Source organism: Trichophyton rubrum, assembly GCF_000151425.1.
Source record: "Trichophyton rubrum CBS 118892 genomic scaffold supercont2.2, whole genome shotgun sequence".
NCBI classification, from domain to species: Eukaryota; Fungi; Ascomycota; class Eurotiomycetes; order Onygenales; family Arthrodermataceae; genus Trichophyton; species Trichophyton rubrum.
The window spans coordinates 2,695,810-2,713,253 of record NW_003456427.1 but is presented as its reverse complement, the minus strand read 5'-3'; the positions used below and the strand labels follow the sequence as shown (position 1 = coordinate 2,713,253).

Below are 17,444 nucleotides of genomic sequence, written 5' to 3'. Positions count from 1 at the left end.
ATATTCTCCACATTCTTCGTTCTTCAGGTTGGTAGGCATAGGGCTGCTGGAGTTGAGGAGGCTGGAGCAGAGATATTGAAACACAAATTCACCTGTAACATACAACTAAATAATGCAATGTCAACTCCTGTATCATGATTCTCAAAAGCAACTCTATTCCCGCAATTTTATGAAGCATAATCACATATATTGATACGCGCAGATTTTATTCATCAATATCTAAGGGTAGTAATTCAATCATGTTCGAGATCATCAGGGTAAAAAAAAATTAAAACTCCATGGCGTTCGGGTTATCATCTGTTCGTTCTCTCTTAGCCGGCCGTTCGTCACTGTTTAGCTTTGCAACAAACGAGCGGAAATAATCAATATATGGTTTCAGGCTGGTTTTCTCATAATCCTGAATTTTCCTCGGCTTGGCAGCAGTATCAGTTTCATCCTGACCGCTGCCACTATCAGATCCAGGCATTTGATCCTGCTGGTTGGCCTGAGATGGGTTCCAAGAATTGATTTCGTCTAACAGTTGGAATAAAGTGGGTGTATCTAGAGGATTGAAATTGTCCACTTTTTTGATATCAATTGGTACACATACCCTTCCGGTTCCTGGGTGGACAACAAACGGACTCTTAAGCAAATGGATCAGTTTCTTACTGACTTCAGCGTCAAGTCGAGGGTATGTATATTCCAAAACGATGTCTTGCTTTGCTTCTAGTAGCGCTTTTGTATCGAGACCACGGGAATTTGCTTTTGCAACAGTGTCAATGTCAGCCCATTTGCTGCTGCTCGACCGCCCGGGCGCGGAATCCCATTTCTTCTGTAATGCTGCCCTTAGCGTTTTGTCAGGAAGCAATTCGATCAGTCGGGCGGCTTGGTCCGGCCTGCTGAATGGGTCCTGGTCTACGAGGACGGTAGAAGCGAAATATTCTCCCAGGGTGTTGAGGCTTCGAGTAATATGCGGATGTAGCGGCCGTCTCAGGTTGACACGTTTTCCGCTCTGACTGCCTCCGCGGACAACTTCCAGGTATCCAGCGATGGCTCTCCGTCTGTCGTCTGGGAGATTTCGTGCACTTTTATCACAGACCCATGCGTGGGCTCCTCTTCGACCAGAGTACACCCATAAAATATGTTGAAATCCAAAATCTTCTCGTAGAGCTGCGTCGATCACTTTGATGGACATTGTGACAAACGCCCAGCATTTGAGACATATATTGGCCTTACTACAACACGTTCTTATATCATCGTAATCAGTCAAGTCAATATCAAAGACAAGCTCTTTCGAAACAGGCTTGAAGGCGCCCGGTTTCCGTAGGGTTTTGCGATCTCGAGGGTTTGTACTATAAACAGGACCGATTTCAAAACGGGAAGGATTTAATCGCATAACGTCTTTGTGAAGGCTATGAAAGGAAGTCAGCTTGAAATCACTTTGCGGCAAAAAGGTGTAAACGTACGCATCTGCAGTCTGAAATGATTGGTATCGCAGATAGGCATCATTTGGAAGTGTAAAGGCAAACTCTCGATTGCCAAAGTCCGTCGAAGGTTTCACCCCGTGATTAAGCCATTGAAAGAGGTACTTGAATGGGAACAGGCGTTGATAAAAGGCGGACATGAACTCCGGGTCGGTTTGAGCTAGTGAAGGTGCGGGCTTGCTATCAGCAGAGTAAGTTGTTTGATATCAGCCATTGGTATTTCAAAGCTATCTCTCTTACTCTGCTATTTGAACAGCATCTGAGTCTGGGAACTCCTCGTCATCGTCATCGTCATCATCATCATCAAACATGTTCTCTAGTTGGAAACTCTTCTTTGCCAATGTATCTTCCTCTTTCTTCGGGCCATCGACTTCGGCGTCTTTCTCCTCCTTGTTATCCTTGGTGTCTGAATTTTGATCTTCGGTCTTTGGGATATCGTCTGACGGGGGAGCATCCGACAGCACTTCGTCGTCTTTTCCCTCCATGTCTGCGTCTTTTCAAGGTATCTGACCAGCAGTCAACGGCCGTTTATCCTCTGTTCTCCTGCATGGACGTTCGTTGATATTCGTCGAAGCCATCCAGCTAATTAAGCACACGCGCGCGACGCGTCAGGAGCGCGTAAATAGCTAGGGCTTAGGGCTTCTAGATTACATCATACTTTTCACGTGATCGGATAGCCCTAAAGTTCTAAAAAAAGAAAAGAAAAAAACTTCTTTCAACTTCCTTCCATCATTTTCTTTCTTTTTCCCCTTTAACGCCGTGCATTATATCAACCGGCATCAAGGGCCAGATAGTATAAAGAACGGGGGTCAATGTTCGCCCCTGACCTCATAGTTATATGAGTTTATGATGAGTCGTTCGGAGCTGGGACCCGAAATAAAGCCCTTTGCCATGCTTGATACCTGAACCGCCCATATAATCTGCTCTGAGAATCCAACAGTGGAGTCGCCATCAACGCCTTTTGGCAGCCGGGGATCGGGAAAAACAGAGCCGTGCCAACTCTAGGCCCGGCATTTTCGTTACTAGCGTCGGGCCTTTGCTCCCTCGCATTTCCTTATACTGTCTGGAGCTCCCGCCAATAAGTAGCCTTTTGTTTTACTTATTGACGGCCTCCACATATTTTGGCTCAACAGCACAAGATACATACCAATTTCCAAGGACTTTTCTCTAGGATTTAGGATTTCTCTTTTCGTTTTTACTATACAAAATCTTCTGCGTATAATTATTTCTTAGCAAGGGAACCAGTCCCACCGGCCACTGGTCCGTCCGGTCAGTATGTCTGTGACGTCTATAGAATTGGCATCTCCAGCGCGGGTCCACGCTACCACCAAGTCTTCGCAGCTGGTGTTAGAGGCCATAGGGAGCAGTGCGGAGAACGTTACCAGCCATGGTGTACATCGAGACCCAGATGATAGCAGTGACGAGGAGGTGGCCAGTACCTTTTCCGTCCCGCCTGTTTCGAGGACAAAAGCCGCGGTTATTATTGCTTCAGCGTCGAGCATGGTACTAATGAACTCCGTACTGACTGGTATACTTACCGTGGGACTGCCAGTCATTGCAGCTGATATTGGACTTGGGGACAGCTTACTTCTATGGTGCGTTACCTCCTTGCCTGTAGAGCATACCTGGATTCTTATTGACATTCTTTTAGGCCAGCATCGGTTTATGGGCTGACTTGTGGCTGCACGCTTCTTCTCTCGGGATCCCTTGCGGATGTAATTGGCAGCCGACCGATCTACCTTGCGGGATGTGGTATCCTATCTGCCTTTACCCTTGGATGCGGCCTTGTCAAGACTGGTATTCAGCTCATTATGTTCCGCGCTATGTCCGGAATCGCCATGTCTCTGTGTCTCCCTAGTGCCGTGAGTATTATCACTGCTGCCTTCGCGCCAGGTGGACGAAGGAATATCGCCTTTGCATGCTTGGGTGCGGCGCAGCCCGTCGGATTCTCGCTTGGTATAGTCCTTGGAGGTGTTCTGATTGCAAGCATTGGGTGGAGATATGGATATTACATCGTTGCAGGTGTCAACGTCCTGGTCCTTATTGTCGCCTTCTGGCAAATTCCTGCAGACCCCCGGAAAGTAGTCCCAGTAACCTGGAAGAGATTAACAACTGAGATTGACTGGGTTGGAACTCTCCTCATCAGTGCATCCCTTGGATTGTTTTCTTATGCTTTGTCGTACGTTGAGTCATGATTCCGCGATCCTCTCTTAGGTTTTGCATGGCCTTGCCACTAACGAGAACTTCTAGAACCATCAGTGTGTCGATCCGTGAGTTGGCCAAGCCAGGTAACGCTGTGGCCCTGGCTCTCTCGGCAGTTTGTCTTGCAGGGTTTGTCTTCTGGATTCATCGTCAAGAGCGACTTGGTCGGGTCGCCATGGTACCACCAAACTTGTTTCAGTCCACCACTAACGCTCCCCGACGAGCCCGAAACTTCACCTGCGTGTGCATCTCAGTCTTCTTTACCTGGGCGCTTTTCAATTCTTTCCAGTTCTTCACCACCCTCTACTTCCAGGAACTCCAGGGGAACTCGGCTCTTATGGCCTCCATCAAATATATCCCCATGGTTATATCGGGCCTTGTCATTAATATTGTCACCGGTTTTCTCGTAAAGCGAGTTTCTGCGGATATTCTCTGTACTTGTGCGGCCGTCGCGTCTTCAATCGCTCCATTACTCATGGCAATCGCCCGTCCAGAATGGAGTTACTGGACCGCTACATTCTTTGCAACTATTTTAATACCCGTCTCTGCTGATACGCTTTTCACAGTGTCAAACCTCGTGATTACTTCTGCGTTCCCTCCCAAGACCCATGGGCTAGCTGGTGGAGTGTTCAACACTATATCTCAAATTGGTATGTCCGTTGGCATCGCCATTACTGCAGTGGCCTCTAACTCTGTGATTGAACATGAGCTCCCTCACACAGACCGAAAAACAGCCTTGCTCAAGGGTTACAGAGCTACGTATTGGATCTCCTTTGGAGCTGCTGTGATGATGGTCGCATTAAGTCTATGGGGATTAAGGAGTATCGGAAAGATTGGACTAAAGAAGGAGTAAGTGGGCTTCCTTTTATCCCTCTTTAGGCAATTTAAAAAAGAATTATACAGGGAGCCTAGGTGTTATCTAAATTAATTCATCAAATTCAATATCGAATCGAAAGCACAAGTCTGAATAAATTGATCACACTTGAACTTTGAGCCCCTGAGGCGCTTCTGTTATCTGATTGTTCCTTGCCTGTTCGTCCCGAATCTGCTGTAGAAGTGCAGGATACTACAAGAGCCTGGTTAGAAGATATAGATCATTGAAGAGACATCACGGAGACTTACGAAGCGTTCGCCAACATCTGGATGGCTCTTTATGCGGTTCATCAGGGTGGCTTCACCAAGATGGCCCCAGCGGCCCTTGGAAAAGGTGAATTCAATATCGTCTTGACGGATCCCATTCCTCTCGATAACTTCCTGTCGAAGCTTCTTGACTTGTTCTGGCACATCCATACTTTCAAATGTGGCGTCATAGCTTACACCTTGGAAGAAGGGGACGCTGAATCGTGCACCAGCTCCACGGGCTGGACTTAGTACTCGGTGGGTTGTACTTGATGTGCATCAGTATGACTTCGTTCAACAGGTGAAATGTAAGCACTACGATACTTACCTCTGACAAACTCCTTGGGTAATAGCCTCTAGCCCCTGGCCCATAGCTACAACCAAAGTGCCATCTATTGGGGGGCAATCGATCCATTCGCCTCGGTGGTTCTGAACCTGCAGACCGCGATGCTTCGTTGCTTGAAGGAGATAACTCGTGAGCATGCTATCTTTATGCGGACCAACGCCCTGGGCTTCCCCATCGACTCCCAACTCTTCTAAATCAGGGTATTTGACTATCTTCAACTTGTGTTGCTGGTCTTTGTCAAAGAATCGATCAAAGGCATTAGCTGGTAGGCCGATTGCTTCTGCAACCAGGGAGATGAATTCCATGCTGATAGCGCCCATCCTCTCCATGTACTCCTCATACACAGGACGAAAACGAGGAATAGACGACTCGTCTGGCCACTGATTCGGTGCTAGTAGATTGTGATAGAGCGGATCAGAAGGACCAGGAACAGGATGGTTTGTAGAGAGATCAATCTGCTCTCTCCAGTCGGTCTTAAAACGGGTGATCTCACCACCCAATCTGCTGTATCCTAAAACCCTCGGTCAGCTAGGTACATTTCTGGGTGTATTAAGGGGTGCTTGGTGATGATGGGTGCTCTATTAGCACTATGAGAAGCAAAGGGCATACCAAGAAAACTGGGGGCATTCTTCATCTCAATTTCCAGCTTCTTCTCCACCGGAAGGTCAAAGAATTTCTTCCCTTCAACGATGACATCTTCTATCAACTTGCCATCGATCCCGGTGTTCTTGATATAGAGGAAGCCGACTTCTAGCAGTGCATGGCGCAGCTCATTGAGGAAGCCGGGTTTCTTCGCAGCATCTCGGGCCGCCGAAAGATCAAGGATCGGAATCGAATCGAAAGACATGCCGTATATATTATGGAAATAACACCTATATCTACTTACGAACACCTCGTCAGTGCCAGGAGTGCTGTATATATAGATGACCGGCTTCTTCGGTCTTTACTATACGGGCTTGGTGATGATGTTATGTGGGGTAAGAAGTGCGAAATGCCGAAGAGATGCCGAGCGAAGCTACAGGTAGCTAAATACGACTTCAGGGGCAACGATTCAGTTATATTGAAGATATCCAATTGAAATTTTTTAGTAGCTGGTCTTTTGGTCTATCCGCATAACAACTATGCTAACTTGATATCATGACAAAAGAAAAAAAACATTTTCCAATTTAACTGGGAAGAGCATGCTGGCTCAATTCAATACCAGAAAAACTGTCCGGGGAATCATCACAGAAAGGCTGACTTTTTTGATAGCTGGCTCAAAGATACATCATCAATACCTCCGTCCTCCACCAGGGATAGACCAAGAGATGAAGTTCCCAATCATCAATCATCACACTGTTCCTCTTTACTGTTCAAAATCACTCTCCTTCTCGTTGACTGGAGATGCGGTCTCAGAGGCCTTTCCATGGCCGTACTCAGCATCCATTCGGCTGATCTCCTCCTCGGTAAGGTATGGAAGTTCCCTAGCGGCCTGGACATAGCTCTTGTTCTCGCAATATCCTTTCGCGAAGATGATATCAATCTCCTCAAGACTTCGTTTGGCGGTTTCGGGATAGAAAAAGTAAATTATTGGAAGGAAGCAGATGTTAATGATGGCGAAGAAGAGATAGGTTCCCCAGCCAATACCTGCGAGCATAACGGGAGTGATCATGACAATGAAGAAGTTGAACAACCAGTTGGAGCAGGTCGAAAGGGCGTTGGCCTTTGCACGGGTCTTAATAGGAGAGATCTCTGCAGCGTACAGCCATGGCAGTGGGAGCCAGGTGGCGCCGAAACTGGCGATGTATGTGAACAGACCGACGGCAGCACCCTTAGCGGTAGCAGGAGTATTCGGGATCAAACATGCGAAAGTGATCGTCATGGAGATGGCTTGGCCGGCCGCTCCGTACAGGAAGAGCTTGCGACGTCCAGCTCGCTCGATCAAGAACCAAGATGTCGTGGCGAAGATGGAATACACGATCATGTTGACACCACCAAGCAAAGTTGCCATGTTATGATCCACACCAATGGACTTCTCGAAGAGAACTGGGAAGAAATAGATAATAGCGTTGCACCCAGATAGCTGCTGGGCAAACTGGCCGAAGACACCCAGGAACATACGGCGACGGTGCTGAGTCTTTCCACCAGTGAAAACAACGGATAACGGGGTAGGCTTTCCAACTTCACCAGAAGCTCGGATAGATTCCATAACCGCGTTCTTTTCAGCCTGGACCAGGGGATCGGTAATTGGGACACCGTGGAGAGCAGCTATGACCTTTTCACCCTCGTCTGAGCGGTCTCTCATACACAGCCATCGTGGGGACTCAGGGAGCCAAATCATACCCGTGACCATGACGATTGAAAATGCAATCTGGAAAGCGATAGGGAACCTCCAGGAGAAGCTATCGGCGCCATAGGAAGCTCCATAATCAATCCAGTAGGCAATCAAAGTACCAAATGCGATCGTTGCTCCTTCAATACAGATCAGGAGGCCTCGGTTTGAAGTATGAGAACATTCTGCCTGATATGTTGGAATGGTGGAGGTGTTAATTCCATTTCCAACTCCGGTTATGATTCGACCAATAATGAACTGAGCGTATGGCTGATGACCAACGAAGCTGGTGACCTGGATGATAGCACCGATGGCCATGATAATAGCTCCCGTAATGATGGATTTGCGGCGTCCGAGCATATCGCCACCCCATATTATACTGACAGCACCCAGAAGACAGCCTGTTAAAGATGTTGTTAGCAAATTCTCACCTTAAGGGACGAAAGGCCAACTTGATATCAGACATACCTATTTCATATATAGCAGTGACAAACCCTTGATTTGTTGGGTTGTCTTTGGTTTCCGGGAAGACTGTGTTGAATGGCATAGCGCTAATGATACCAGCCATCACGCCCTCTGTTTGCATACATTGTTAGTTTGATACTGCTAACAATATACCAAAGTTGGACATTCACTTACGATCATACCCAAATAGCAAGAAGCCACATGTCGCGATGGTAGAAACACATCGCGACAGCTTCTTGCCTGACATTCCTCCATAAGTTGGTATCTCTGCCATGTTGGGCAGATTTAGATGCTGCAATGACTTCTGTCGATCATAAGATGAAAAGGTCACAGACCGGAATCGTTCACTCGGGACACCAGAGCGGGAGGATATATGAATGTCAGGAATGTCAACCCGGAGATCACAGGGGCAGGAACCTGTCTGTTATATAAGTATAGACCTTGAAGTCAACTCTGCATCTTTGTCAGCGGGGGCACCACAACTATGGGATACTCCCCTTTCTTCTCCACAGAAAGCTATAGGTACACTGATGGAACCATGGATTCCACGGCTACATCCTACCTGCGTGCGGTTCACCGGGTCCCCCATGTAACCATATCGCCAAGAGCTGCCAGATGGTGTGGCGAGTAGTTACTCTGTAACTAAAAGCAATGAGCCGGTGGTTTATGGAAGGCCTCTCAACTCGTTCATGATAAACTGGTTAACTGCTTCTTGTGCAGTTAACCAGACTATCAATACGGATATGACTTGCCGAATTATATGCCATCCGCGAACTAAAGAACGTGCGAGCGAAGCCAAGCAAATAAGCAGGCGGCACGGCGGCATCTCTAACAATCGATCAGCACTGCAAGTTCCGAGTTTGATTTGTACCGAACCCACCACAGCCAGCAGGAAGAGTCCTCTGGTTGATCGGTGACCGTAACCTCGACCAGACCCGGCCGTTCTCCGACTTCATGGGCAGAGCAGAAACCTCGGTCGAAAAGCAAACTCTCTCAGCATCCCATCCATATTATCGATTTTGTTGCATCCATAATCTAAAATGTGGTCCTGGATGTTCGGTTGTGGGGAAGCATGACGTTGCAGTGTGCCTGTCATATGCTGGAGAAGCCCGGTAGTACCAACTCCAGTGACAAGCATAAATTTCTCCCTCCTGTCAATTTGGAATCTGCCCAGTGAGATTAAGTGGAAGTAAGGATGAGACTTACCAGCGAAAAATCAGAGATTTTCTAGACGAACCAAAAGGCGAAACAAAACCCATGATGACATCATAGTATCAAGCTTTTTAAGGTCTTTGCTCCTTTTTTCAGCCCCAAGCCGAAAGTCAAAAATTTGTTTAGTTATCTGATCCTCTCTGAGATTCGATTAAGGGCGATGAAGTTGATATTGATCTCAACTTTGACGGATAGTCAGAAATAATAATGATAATAGTAGTTAATCTAAGATGCCCCAGAAGATGCGGTCAGTAAAAAAAACAGTTCGACTTGAGGCCACATACGAAGTAGACGCCAACTACTCCGTACCAAGACAGTGGACCTGAAGCAGTGGATGCAAGCTGAATCAGCCGGGCTGATTTTTCTTTTGCATATGCAGATAAAACATATACAAAGGATTCCACAATGGAGCTCAGGTGGACTGCTGTATGCACGCAGGAGTGCACGGTGGAGTGTGGAAAGGAAGCGGAGGGAAGCGGAAAACAGTGGGATAGGGGAAATTTGATGCGGAGCTCGTTAGAGTACATATTTGATTCCTATCTCCAGTTATCGAGTTGCATTGTGGGTTGAAACGGTAGTAGAGATTGAAGCTGCAGAAAATGAGTAGATGAGAGAACGGCATGAACCAATAGAAATATATATACTCCGTGTAAAAAGGGTATTAAAGCAAGTAACCAAAAAAGTAGGTGGGCGGAATATATAGCAAGCCAAAAAAAAAAAAAAAAAAAAAAAAAAAAGGCCAAAGGATAACGCTCCAACTTAACAAGACAGACCAAGAACCCAGCATGAACAGATGAATGGATATTAAGACAAGGAACACGGCAGGAGAAAAAAAGCAACGTGAATGAGGAAGAGGGAGGATCATGATTGAATGACCATCCCGGTTGCATTGACTGCGTCGTCGGTATAAAAGCCAAAGACGAGACGGTAGAGATCCAGCAACCATTCATACTGACTGTTGTATTGGACCATGGCCTGCACTGCTCGAGCAACATCAATTGCACTCGCCCGGGTCGGCGGCGGGACGGACCTGAAGGCCGGGTCAGCCGTGATGAGCTTCTTATAATTGACCAGCAATGACATTTGCCAAGGCAGGGAACCAAAGGCATCTGAGGACAACGTCTTAGCGAAAATGGGTAGGCTTTCAGAACCGCCGCGCTGGAAGCCGCTGTTCATGGCTGCTCGGACAAGGAGGAGTTTCAGAGCTGTCAGGTTTTGATCTTCGCCGGGAGATTTGACTGTGTGCGTGGACGAGGCTGTCTGGCTGGATGTGCGTGAGTAGCCGGATAGAGTCGAGGAATTGCTTGACCAACGAGGGTGGTGTGGTGGGTTATCGAAGCCTAGGACCATGATATTCGGGATGGGAGCTTGGTCTGGCGAGACGGTGGTGGCAGTGTCGTCAAAGATGGTCGTTGGAGTCTCTGGATTTTGCAGGCCGAGTAGACTGTCTGTGTCTGTATCTGTGTCTTCAGATGGGTACTCCGCTCGCTTGGCCTGGTAAAAGGCCTGTGTGAAGGTAGTCTGGCTAGGACGAGGGGTGCCACGGTCAGGACGGACCTGAGTCCAGCCTTCGCGGAAGAGATCACAGAGCTCCCAGCAGGCCTGGACCGCAGAACCCAGCAACTCTTCGTCAGGAGCTTTTCCTTCGCGTTTCCCTTGCCGCAGGCTAAAGAGCATTTCGGCGAGAGACCAGCACGCTCGAAGTAGAGAGTCAGTTTCCTCGGTGAGTCGTGTCCGCTGTTTCATCAGGCGGTGGCAGAGGGTGATGTAGAAGTCTAGAGTGCGCTCACGGAAGGCTTCGGGGAGGTTGCGGTCATGGGTGTTGTACAGATGGTTGTTCAGCTCGAAGCTGACTCTGAGGACAGAGTCGGCAATCTCGTTCTCCTTGAGCCGTACCTCGAACAAGGCCTGGCAGAAATCCCGACACATGTCGAGCGTAGGCCGGACCTGGGCTGAATGATCGTCATCACGGGTTTCATACAGGTTCTGGCACAGCTTCCAGCATGTCTTCCAGGCCTGTTCCTGCATGTCGTCCTTCCCGCCGAAATTGAATAGCCGTTCCCGGTGATTGTAACTTAGGTTGGCGAGCGTATTGCAGAGTGTCCAGCATTCTGACAGGGCAGTCCGAAGTGCTCTAATTTCTACGTCGTTATCAGGGACATTGGACCTGGTCTTGGTCCAGACAGATCGCTGTTCACCGTCATCATAGTGGCCATCCTGGCTCTGCTCTGTATCCGAGCTTTCCGGTATATCTGCGGTAATGTTAGCCGACATATGGCTTTGGGTAAACATTAAAAGTTAAGCCTGACCATCTAGATTTGCCTGGTGAGGCGTTCTTTTGAAGTTTTCTATCTCCTGTAGCGTTTGTGCTCTGGGAGTGTTTAGTTCATAGTGACCAGTTGGAGCCACGGATGTGGTTATTGGAGGAGGCGAGATGGGACTTGCCCCGGATTTCTATATACAGCCTATTAGTTTATGTCAACCACGACCAAAGTAAACAGACGTACCCTTGACTCTGCTCGGGGAACAGTGATGGTGACGTCTGATCTCTGAGTCGACGATGTTGTCGACGGAGCGGGAGATTCCACAGTCTATCTGGTTAGCATGATTGACCTCTTGGACAGACGAGTTTGATGGATATACATACAAATCCATCGAAGCCAACTGGAGCATGGATAACCGACTGTGGTTCAGGTTCGTCGTCTTCCAAGTCATCCCTCCGCAAGTCCTCCTCCCTTGTTTGAAGCTATGTCGGCCAGTCAGTATGTATACTCCCGCAGGAAACAAAAAAAATAAAAATAAAAATAGCAATGCGTACGCTCAAGTCTCTGGTCTCCTCTGGGCGGGGAGAGGCCTTCTTCAGGCTCGACGGGCTGCCACTGAGACTCCGTCTGCCATTCCCGTTGGTGAGATTGAGGCTGCTGGGTGTATTTGATCGTGATTTTGGCTTGGTCTTGGGCTGCTCTTCGACGGACTGGGGGACGTCTTCCGCCTGAGACGGGTCGTGGGAAGGGGGATTAGAGACAGGCCTAGCACCCAGGACAGCACAACGACAGTCAGTCAGCAAGTTTCAACAGGCAATGCGCAGTAGAGTCTCTTCTTTTCCATCTGGACAGACGCACATGAGAGGGGATCGCTGGTTAGATCTCAGGGAAGATGGGGCATCGGCGGACGAGTAGATGGCGGTGGATCGAGGCGACACAGAGGCCTGGCTTTGGACTGCAATCATAGCAAGTCGACTCGGCACTCAATTCGTGTTTATATCAGGTTCGAGAGGGGCTTAGATGCGAGGATGTATCGGCGGTATTCGAGGCTGTCGAGTAGGAGATCGTTAGACAGGCAGACAGAGAGAGAAAGACAGGAGAGAGACTCACAGCAAGACAGCGGTCAACCGCTCGGCCAGACAGCAGACAGTCGACTAGATTAATAGAACCGACGGCCAGCGAGCCAGCCTATCCGATGCTCTTGCTATGAGCCGCGACGACCTGACGGCTTTTTTTCTATTATTATTGAGGGTCGACTTTTATGGGGTTTCTTTGCCGTGGGGGCCGACAGTTCAACTATCAGCGATGCGACGGCCAGGTAGATGTCTCCCGGTCTAGCTGTATCGCCGTGTCTATCGCAGTCTATACCAACGTCTTTGGCCTCTGCTTCTCCTGCTCTGCTATCGCTGCGTGTGTCTTCCGCATCAGCATCAGCATCTCCTCTCGTCGACTCAAGGTCAGCACCGTCGACTTCGCAACTCCCGCCGCCGTCAGGTTGGGCTAGGCGCTGGGCAGAAGAGCAGGCCCGCGGCCGCTGCATCAATAGGGCCGCCAGCTGACTGGCTGCGCGCGCTGCTCAAGGTCGCTATTCTTTGCTTTTTCGCTCTTTGCTTCTTCCGCGCGTTAGTACGAATGTGTATATCAATCGGGGACTTCCTGCGGCCCTGGTTGGGCTTCTGCGAGGATGAGGATGCTCAGTAATAAGCAGCTACAGGGATGCGGTGGAAGGGCTGGCTGGCATATAGAAAGCATACTGGTTTGCTTTGCTGCTGCTGCTGATTGCTGATTGCTGATGATTGCTGTGCTATGTATATTTCTGGTGACGGTGAAGGTGATGGTAAGCGCCTGTCCCATCTGCAGTTATGCTGCTGGCTGTCTGCAATTATGCTGGCTGGCCAGCTCATGGGCCGGTCCTTGATCTCTCTCGACTGACTCCCTGACTCCCTTGTCTTCTGGCTCCTGGTTCATGACCTTGATCAACAGCTCCTGCTTGACTTGCCCGTTATGGGTTGCCCGACTGTTGTGTCTCCGGACCCGCGCATGTCCTCACACGTACATAGCCGCCCTTCTAACTCCGATCTCTTACTCTCCTCCCCAGTTGTCTCCTCGCGAGGGTCTTCTCGTTCAATTCGTTTTGTCGTTCGTGTTTTTATTTTTTATTTTTATCTGTCTACAGGTTGATCTTAGCTCGGTCGCGCTCCGCTGGGTTGTATCTATCCCTCTGTTAGCATCCAGTCGTCCTCACAGTCCAACAGTGGCACGATCTCCCATACCGCAGAAGCTTCTCGATTAGGTCGACGTGCGTCATTAGCATTCTCCTGCAGCAGTATCGCTTGCAGCCCAGCTGGTCCATCGCATCACTACCACTATTAGCACACCATGTTCTACTCAATAGAGTATAGTGAACGCATAGCATACCCATCGGGAACACCCTCGTCCAGCAGCCGCAGATACCGCTCCCACAGATCTCCAACGACCTAGAGTAACAAGCTCGCTGTCAATTAAAGCTCCTCCGCGTTGATATCATGGATGTCTTTGCGCGCCTCCTACCTTTCCACATGAGAAACACCGCACGGGAATAATCATGGTGACTGTTTTAACAGAAAAACCCTTTCGTAGACTGTAAATTTGCGTCTCTTGCTGTGTCTGATCAACCGCTTCTTCGTCCTCTTCGTCCTCTTATCGTCGTCGTCGTCGTCGTCTTTTTATTCTTTTTTATTCTTTATTTTTTTTGTCGAAAAATCAAGGTCACGAGACCACGCGTTTCCCTTTTGGGAGCTCTTGCTTAAAAATCGGATAAATATATCTCCATTGATTATGTAATGAAGATAAAGTTTAAGCTTTCTATTTTTTAATTTAATTTTATTTTTTTCTATAGAGAAAAAAAGAAGAAAAGACCAAGAGAAGGAGACGATACTAAACGGTCGGGATACTATACCCAATTGCTGGACTGAAGATGACGGAGAAGAGGGCTAGACGGCCGGATGAGGCACAGAGTGAGAAACCAGCCCGAGAGCGACACCGTGTGAAACGCCGCCGAGTCGACGAGGCCGCAGACAAGCAGGAGGAAGCTATACAGGCCACACCAGAGAAGAGGCCCAAAGAGAAGAGCAATGAGAAGTCTTTAGGGAAAGCTGAAGAGAAGCCGATAGAGGGCACTCCAGAGACAAGTACGCCGTCAAAATCTCACAAGAAGAAAAAGAAGGACAAGGAGAAGAATGCAGTCGCAAAGACAGAGAAGTCAGCTATCAAATTGAACGATGAGAAAGCAATCGCGCGGCAAAAGGAACCAAATGGCTGGCGAATGTCTCCTACTACTGGTGGCCGTCTCCTGAATTTGGATCCTGTCTTTTCCAAGGACGAGGAGTAAGTCTGATGTGTATAACTCTTTGTCTTTTTCTTTTCAATCTACTAACTTGACTAGCCATATAATTCTATGTCTTGAGTCCGCCGTCCAGGTCTACTCGATTTCGACTTCGCATGCCGTCCGTGGCCTTCGGTCTTGCGATAACACACGTATCTCTGGCTGTGTACTCTCTCCGATCGACGATGAGATAGCATACGTCTCTACCTCAGGCGGTGCAATTGCCGAATGGAACTGGACAACCGGAGACACCCAACGAACCATGCAACTTGAGGGCTCATATTTGCTATCCCTCAAGGTGGTACAATGCCCTCACACTAATGGCAATGAAGAAGAGGATACGAAGGATGTTACTATTTTTGCACTGGTCATGCGAAATGGGAAGCGTGAAATATCCATCAACTCCTTTGATAAGCCGGGAGATCAACCTCAGAATAATGGCCCGAAACATCATTCTGTTATCCTGGAGACCTCTACGCAGATAAACGATTTCAGGCTCGCTGCTGGCGGATCAGTGATTATTGCTATAGCCGGCAGTTCTCTTATCATTGGACATCGGGCTAGAGGTCCAGAGCGCGAACCGGAATACACATGGCGTGAAGTACAGTTACCCTTCACTACGACTAGCTTCGACATACGTGAGCCCGATTGGGAGTCTAGCACGAAAAAGGGCAACAAGAAACCCGTTGTTGATCTTGCAGTGGGACAAAATGAGGGAGCCATCATTGTGTACAGTGATGTATTGAATACTCTCAAGGGGCTTGAGAACCGTCGGATAGCGGAGCCAGGTGCATCATCACTGAAGCTCCATTGGCATCGCGGACCTGTCAAGACTGTTCGATGGTCAAAAGATGGTATTTTCCCCTCTCGTCATGTCACTTTGAAGTGCTTGTGTATCATAGAACTAACAACTGCACAGGAAATTATCTCATATCTGGTGGCCTCGAAACCGTCATGGTCCTCTGGCAGCTTGATACTGGGCGAAAACAATTCTTGCCCCATCTCACTTCCGCGATATGCAACATCGTTGTCTCCCCTAAGGGCAGCAGCTATGCCATTAAGCTTCAGGATAACTCTGCCATGGTCTTGACTACTTCTGAGCTTAAGCCGACTGCAAGCATTAGCGGGCTGCAGGTGCTCGAGGACTCCAGAGAACGCCATCGTAAACTGCCCTGCAGGCTTCCGGCGCTCGTACATCCTATACACAGTAACCATCTCCTTATCGCCGCGTCGACAGCAATGGGACGAGACGCAGCCAACTCGTCTTATATCCAAACATTCGACATGCGCTCCAACCAACAAGTCTACCGTCAAGCTCTGACCCGTACCAACGTCTCTGTCCTCAATGTTGGTCCACAGGGAACCCAGCTAACCACCCCGGACATCACGTTTGTTCAGGTATCCCATGATGGCTCCTGGCTTGCCTCCATCGATGAATGGCAGCAATACCCTGATGATGTTAAGGCCTTATACCCCGGTATTGAGCATCAGAGCCGTGAGCCGAAGCGAGAGGTGTGTCTTAAGTTCTGGCGCTGGAACGAAACCACTATGGAATGGGAGCTCGTGTCTCGCGTCAACTCACCGCATACTTCGACTACTGGCGAAGCTCTGACCGTCCTTGACCTTGCTGTGCATCCGCAGGGCTATATGTTTGCCACCGTAGCTTCGGATGGCATGCTCAGAATCTGGACACCCGATAGCAAAAGCACGAGGAAAATGAACAGTCGTGGCGGAGGTACTAATCAGGTGAAGTCCTGGCGATGCTCGCATGTTATTCCTCTAGAGGCACCGAACGATCAACCATCTGCCTCACTATGCTTTTCTGAGGACGGTTCTGCGTTGGCTGTGTGCTGGTCCACTGTCTCTCGTTGTGGGTTGGTTTCCCTCATTGACCCGGAAACAGGCCGCATTCACCTCTCACGTCAGGGCCTCTACACGGACCCTGCTCAGGGTTGTGGATTCATCGACCGATACTTGATAATTGTCTCTGACTCCGCCTTTGTCTGGGATACCGTATCCGACCGAGTTATCTCCCGCATCCCCTTGCGAACCAAGAAAGCAAAGAACAACTTCCAATCATATCTAGCAATCAACCCTCGCAGCCGGACCTTTGCAACCTGCTTCTCTCGCCCTCCCGTAGATCACTCCAATCCAGTGTCGAAAAAGGGGAAGTCAGCTAGAAACCAACTCTGTGTCTTTAGCGTTGAATCATCTTCTCCGATCTTCCAGTCTTCAATAGACAGCACCCCGCTTGCCTTGTTACCCGATACAAAGACAGGTGAATACATAATCATCGATTCATCTGCATCTATCACCCGAATGACATCAGGCGTTGCATCAGTTCTACCGGATTCTGCATTCGCTGAGTCCACTCTCCCCCTTAAGAGCGGGCTGGAGGATATCTTTGGTTCATACCGGAGGCTCCCCAAGGCTTCTTCAACTGAGAAGCCATCTGAGGAGCAGGAAACGGCTGGTGCAATTGAGAAGAAGAGCCTGGCTGACGTATTTGATATCGCCCCGTCGTTTGCTCTGCCTAGTGTCGATACTCTGTTTAAAAGTGTTGTTAATGTTTTTGCAAAGGGATAAATCCCAGGCATGGCTATAGAAAAGCGATATAGATACGAGCAATTGAGTTTACTAACAACCACTTTTCTTTTGTACCTGTTTTCATTCGTCTTTCCATAGTATCCACCTGCAT

General features: G+C 48.7%; 7 protein-coding genes across 9 annotated transcripts; 2 read left to right on the top strand and 5 right to left on the bottom strand.

Moving 5' to 3' along the window:
- Positions 1–268: 268 nt before the first annotated feature.
- Positions 269–1,948, bottom strand: TERG_02617 (uncharacterized protein; the record flags this gene model as incomplete). Its single annotated transcript, XM_003237861.1, has 3 exons — positions 269–1,391; positions 1,446–1,643; positions 1,704–1,948. The coding sequence occupies 3 exons, from the start codon at positions 1,946–1,948 to the stop codon at positions 269–271; spliced, it is 1,566 nt and encodes a 521-aa protein (XP_003237909.1).
- Positions 1,949–2,738: 790 nt separating this feature from the next.
- Positions 2,739–4,518, top strand: TERG_02616 (uncharacterized protein; the record flags this gene model as incomplete). 2 transcript variants are annotated; one of them, XM_003237860.1, is made up of 3 exons in its annotated part: positions 2,739–3,058; positions 3,115–3,642; positions 3,714–4,518. In XM_003237860.1, 3 exons carry the CDS (start codon positions 2,739–2,741, stop codon positions 4,516–4,518), a joined length of 1,653 nt encoding a protein of 550 aa, XP_003237908.1. The 2 variants fall into 2 exon arrangements, with proteins under 2 accessions (XP_003237908.1, XP_047605698.1); XM_047749440.1 differs by lacking the exon at positions 2,739–3,058 and having other exon boundaries at positions 3,275–3,642.
- A 123-nt stretch (positions 4,519–4,641) lies between these two features.
- On the bottom strand, positions 4,642–5,977 carry TERG_02615 (uncharacterized protein; the record flags this gene model as incomplete). The annotated part of the gene is made up of 4 exons (XM_003237859.1): positions 4,642–4,731; positions 4,788–5,052; positions 5,113–5,641; positions 5,740–5,977. 4 exons carry the CDS (start codon positions 5,975–5,977, stop codon positions 4,642–4,644), a joined length of 1,122 nt encoding a protein of 373 aa, XP_003237907.1.
- A 498-nt stretch (positions 5,978–6,475) lies between these two features.
- TERG_02614 (uncharacterized protein) lies at positions 6,476–7,801 on the bottom strand (the record flags this gene model as incomplete). Its single annotated transcript, XM_003237858.2, has 1 exon — positions 6,476–7,801. One exon carries the CDS (start codon positions 7,799–7,801, stop codon positions 6,476–6,478), a length of 1,326 nt encoding a protein of 441 aa, XP_003237906.2.
- A 2,046-nt stretch (positions 7,802–9,847) lies between these two features.
- TERG_02613 (uncharacterized protein) lies at positions 9,848–12,347 on the bottom strand (the record flags this gene model as incomplete). The annotated part of the gene is made up of 5 exons (XM_047747940.1): positions 9,848–11,370; positions 11,428–11,572; positions 11,766–11,864; positions 11,937–12,147; positions 12,241–12,347. The coding sequence occupies 5 exons, from the start codon at positions 12,345–12,347 to the stop codon at positions 9,980–9,982; spliced, it is 1,953 nt and encodes a 650-aa protein (XP_047603910.1). The 3' UTR covers positions 9,848–9,979.
- A 629-nt stretch (positions 12,348–12,976) lies between these two features.
- TERG_02612 (DNA-directed RNA polymerase I, II, and III subunit RPABC5) lies at positions 12,977–14,070 on the bottom strand. 2 transcript variants are annotated; one of them, XM_003237856.2, is made up of 4 exons: positions 13,933–14,070; positions 13,801–13,859; positions 13,656–13,742; positions 12,977–13,595 (listed from the first exon to the last, which is right to left on the bottom strand). In XM_003237856.2, exons 1-4 carry the CDS (start codon positions 13,966–13,968, stop codon positions 13,553–13,555), a joined length of 225 nt encoding a protein of 74 aa, XP_003237904.1. In that variant the 5' UTR covers positions 13,969–14,070; the 3' UTR covers positions 12,977–13,552. The 2 variants fall into 2 exon arrangements, with proteins under 2 accessions (XP_003237904.1, XP_047603909.1); XM_047747939.1 differs by having other exon boundaries at positions 12,977–13,742.
- Positions 14,071–15,008: 938 nt separating this feature from the next.
- TERG_02611 (uncharacterized protein) lies at positions 15,009–17,332 on the top strand (the record flags this gene model as incomplete). Its single annotated transcript, XM_003237855.2, has 2 exons — positions 15,009–15,600; positions 15,666–17,332. 2 exons carry the CDS (start codon positions 15,009–15,011, stop codon positions 17,330–17,332), a joined length of 2,259 nt encoding a protein of 752 aa, XP_003237903.2.
- Between the last annotated feature and the right edge of the window lie 112 nt (positions 17,333–17,444).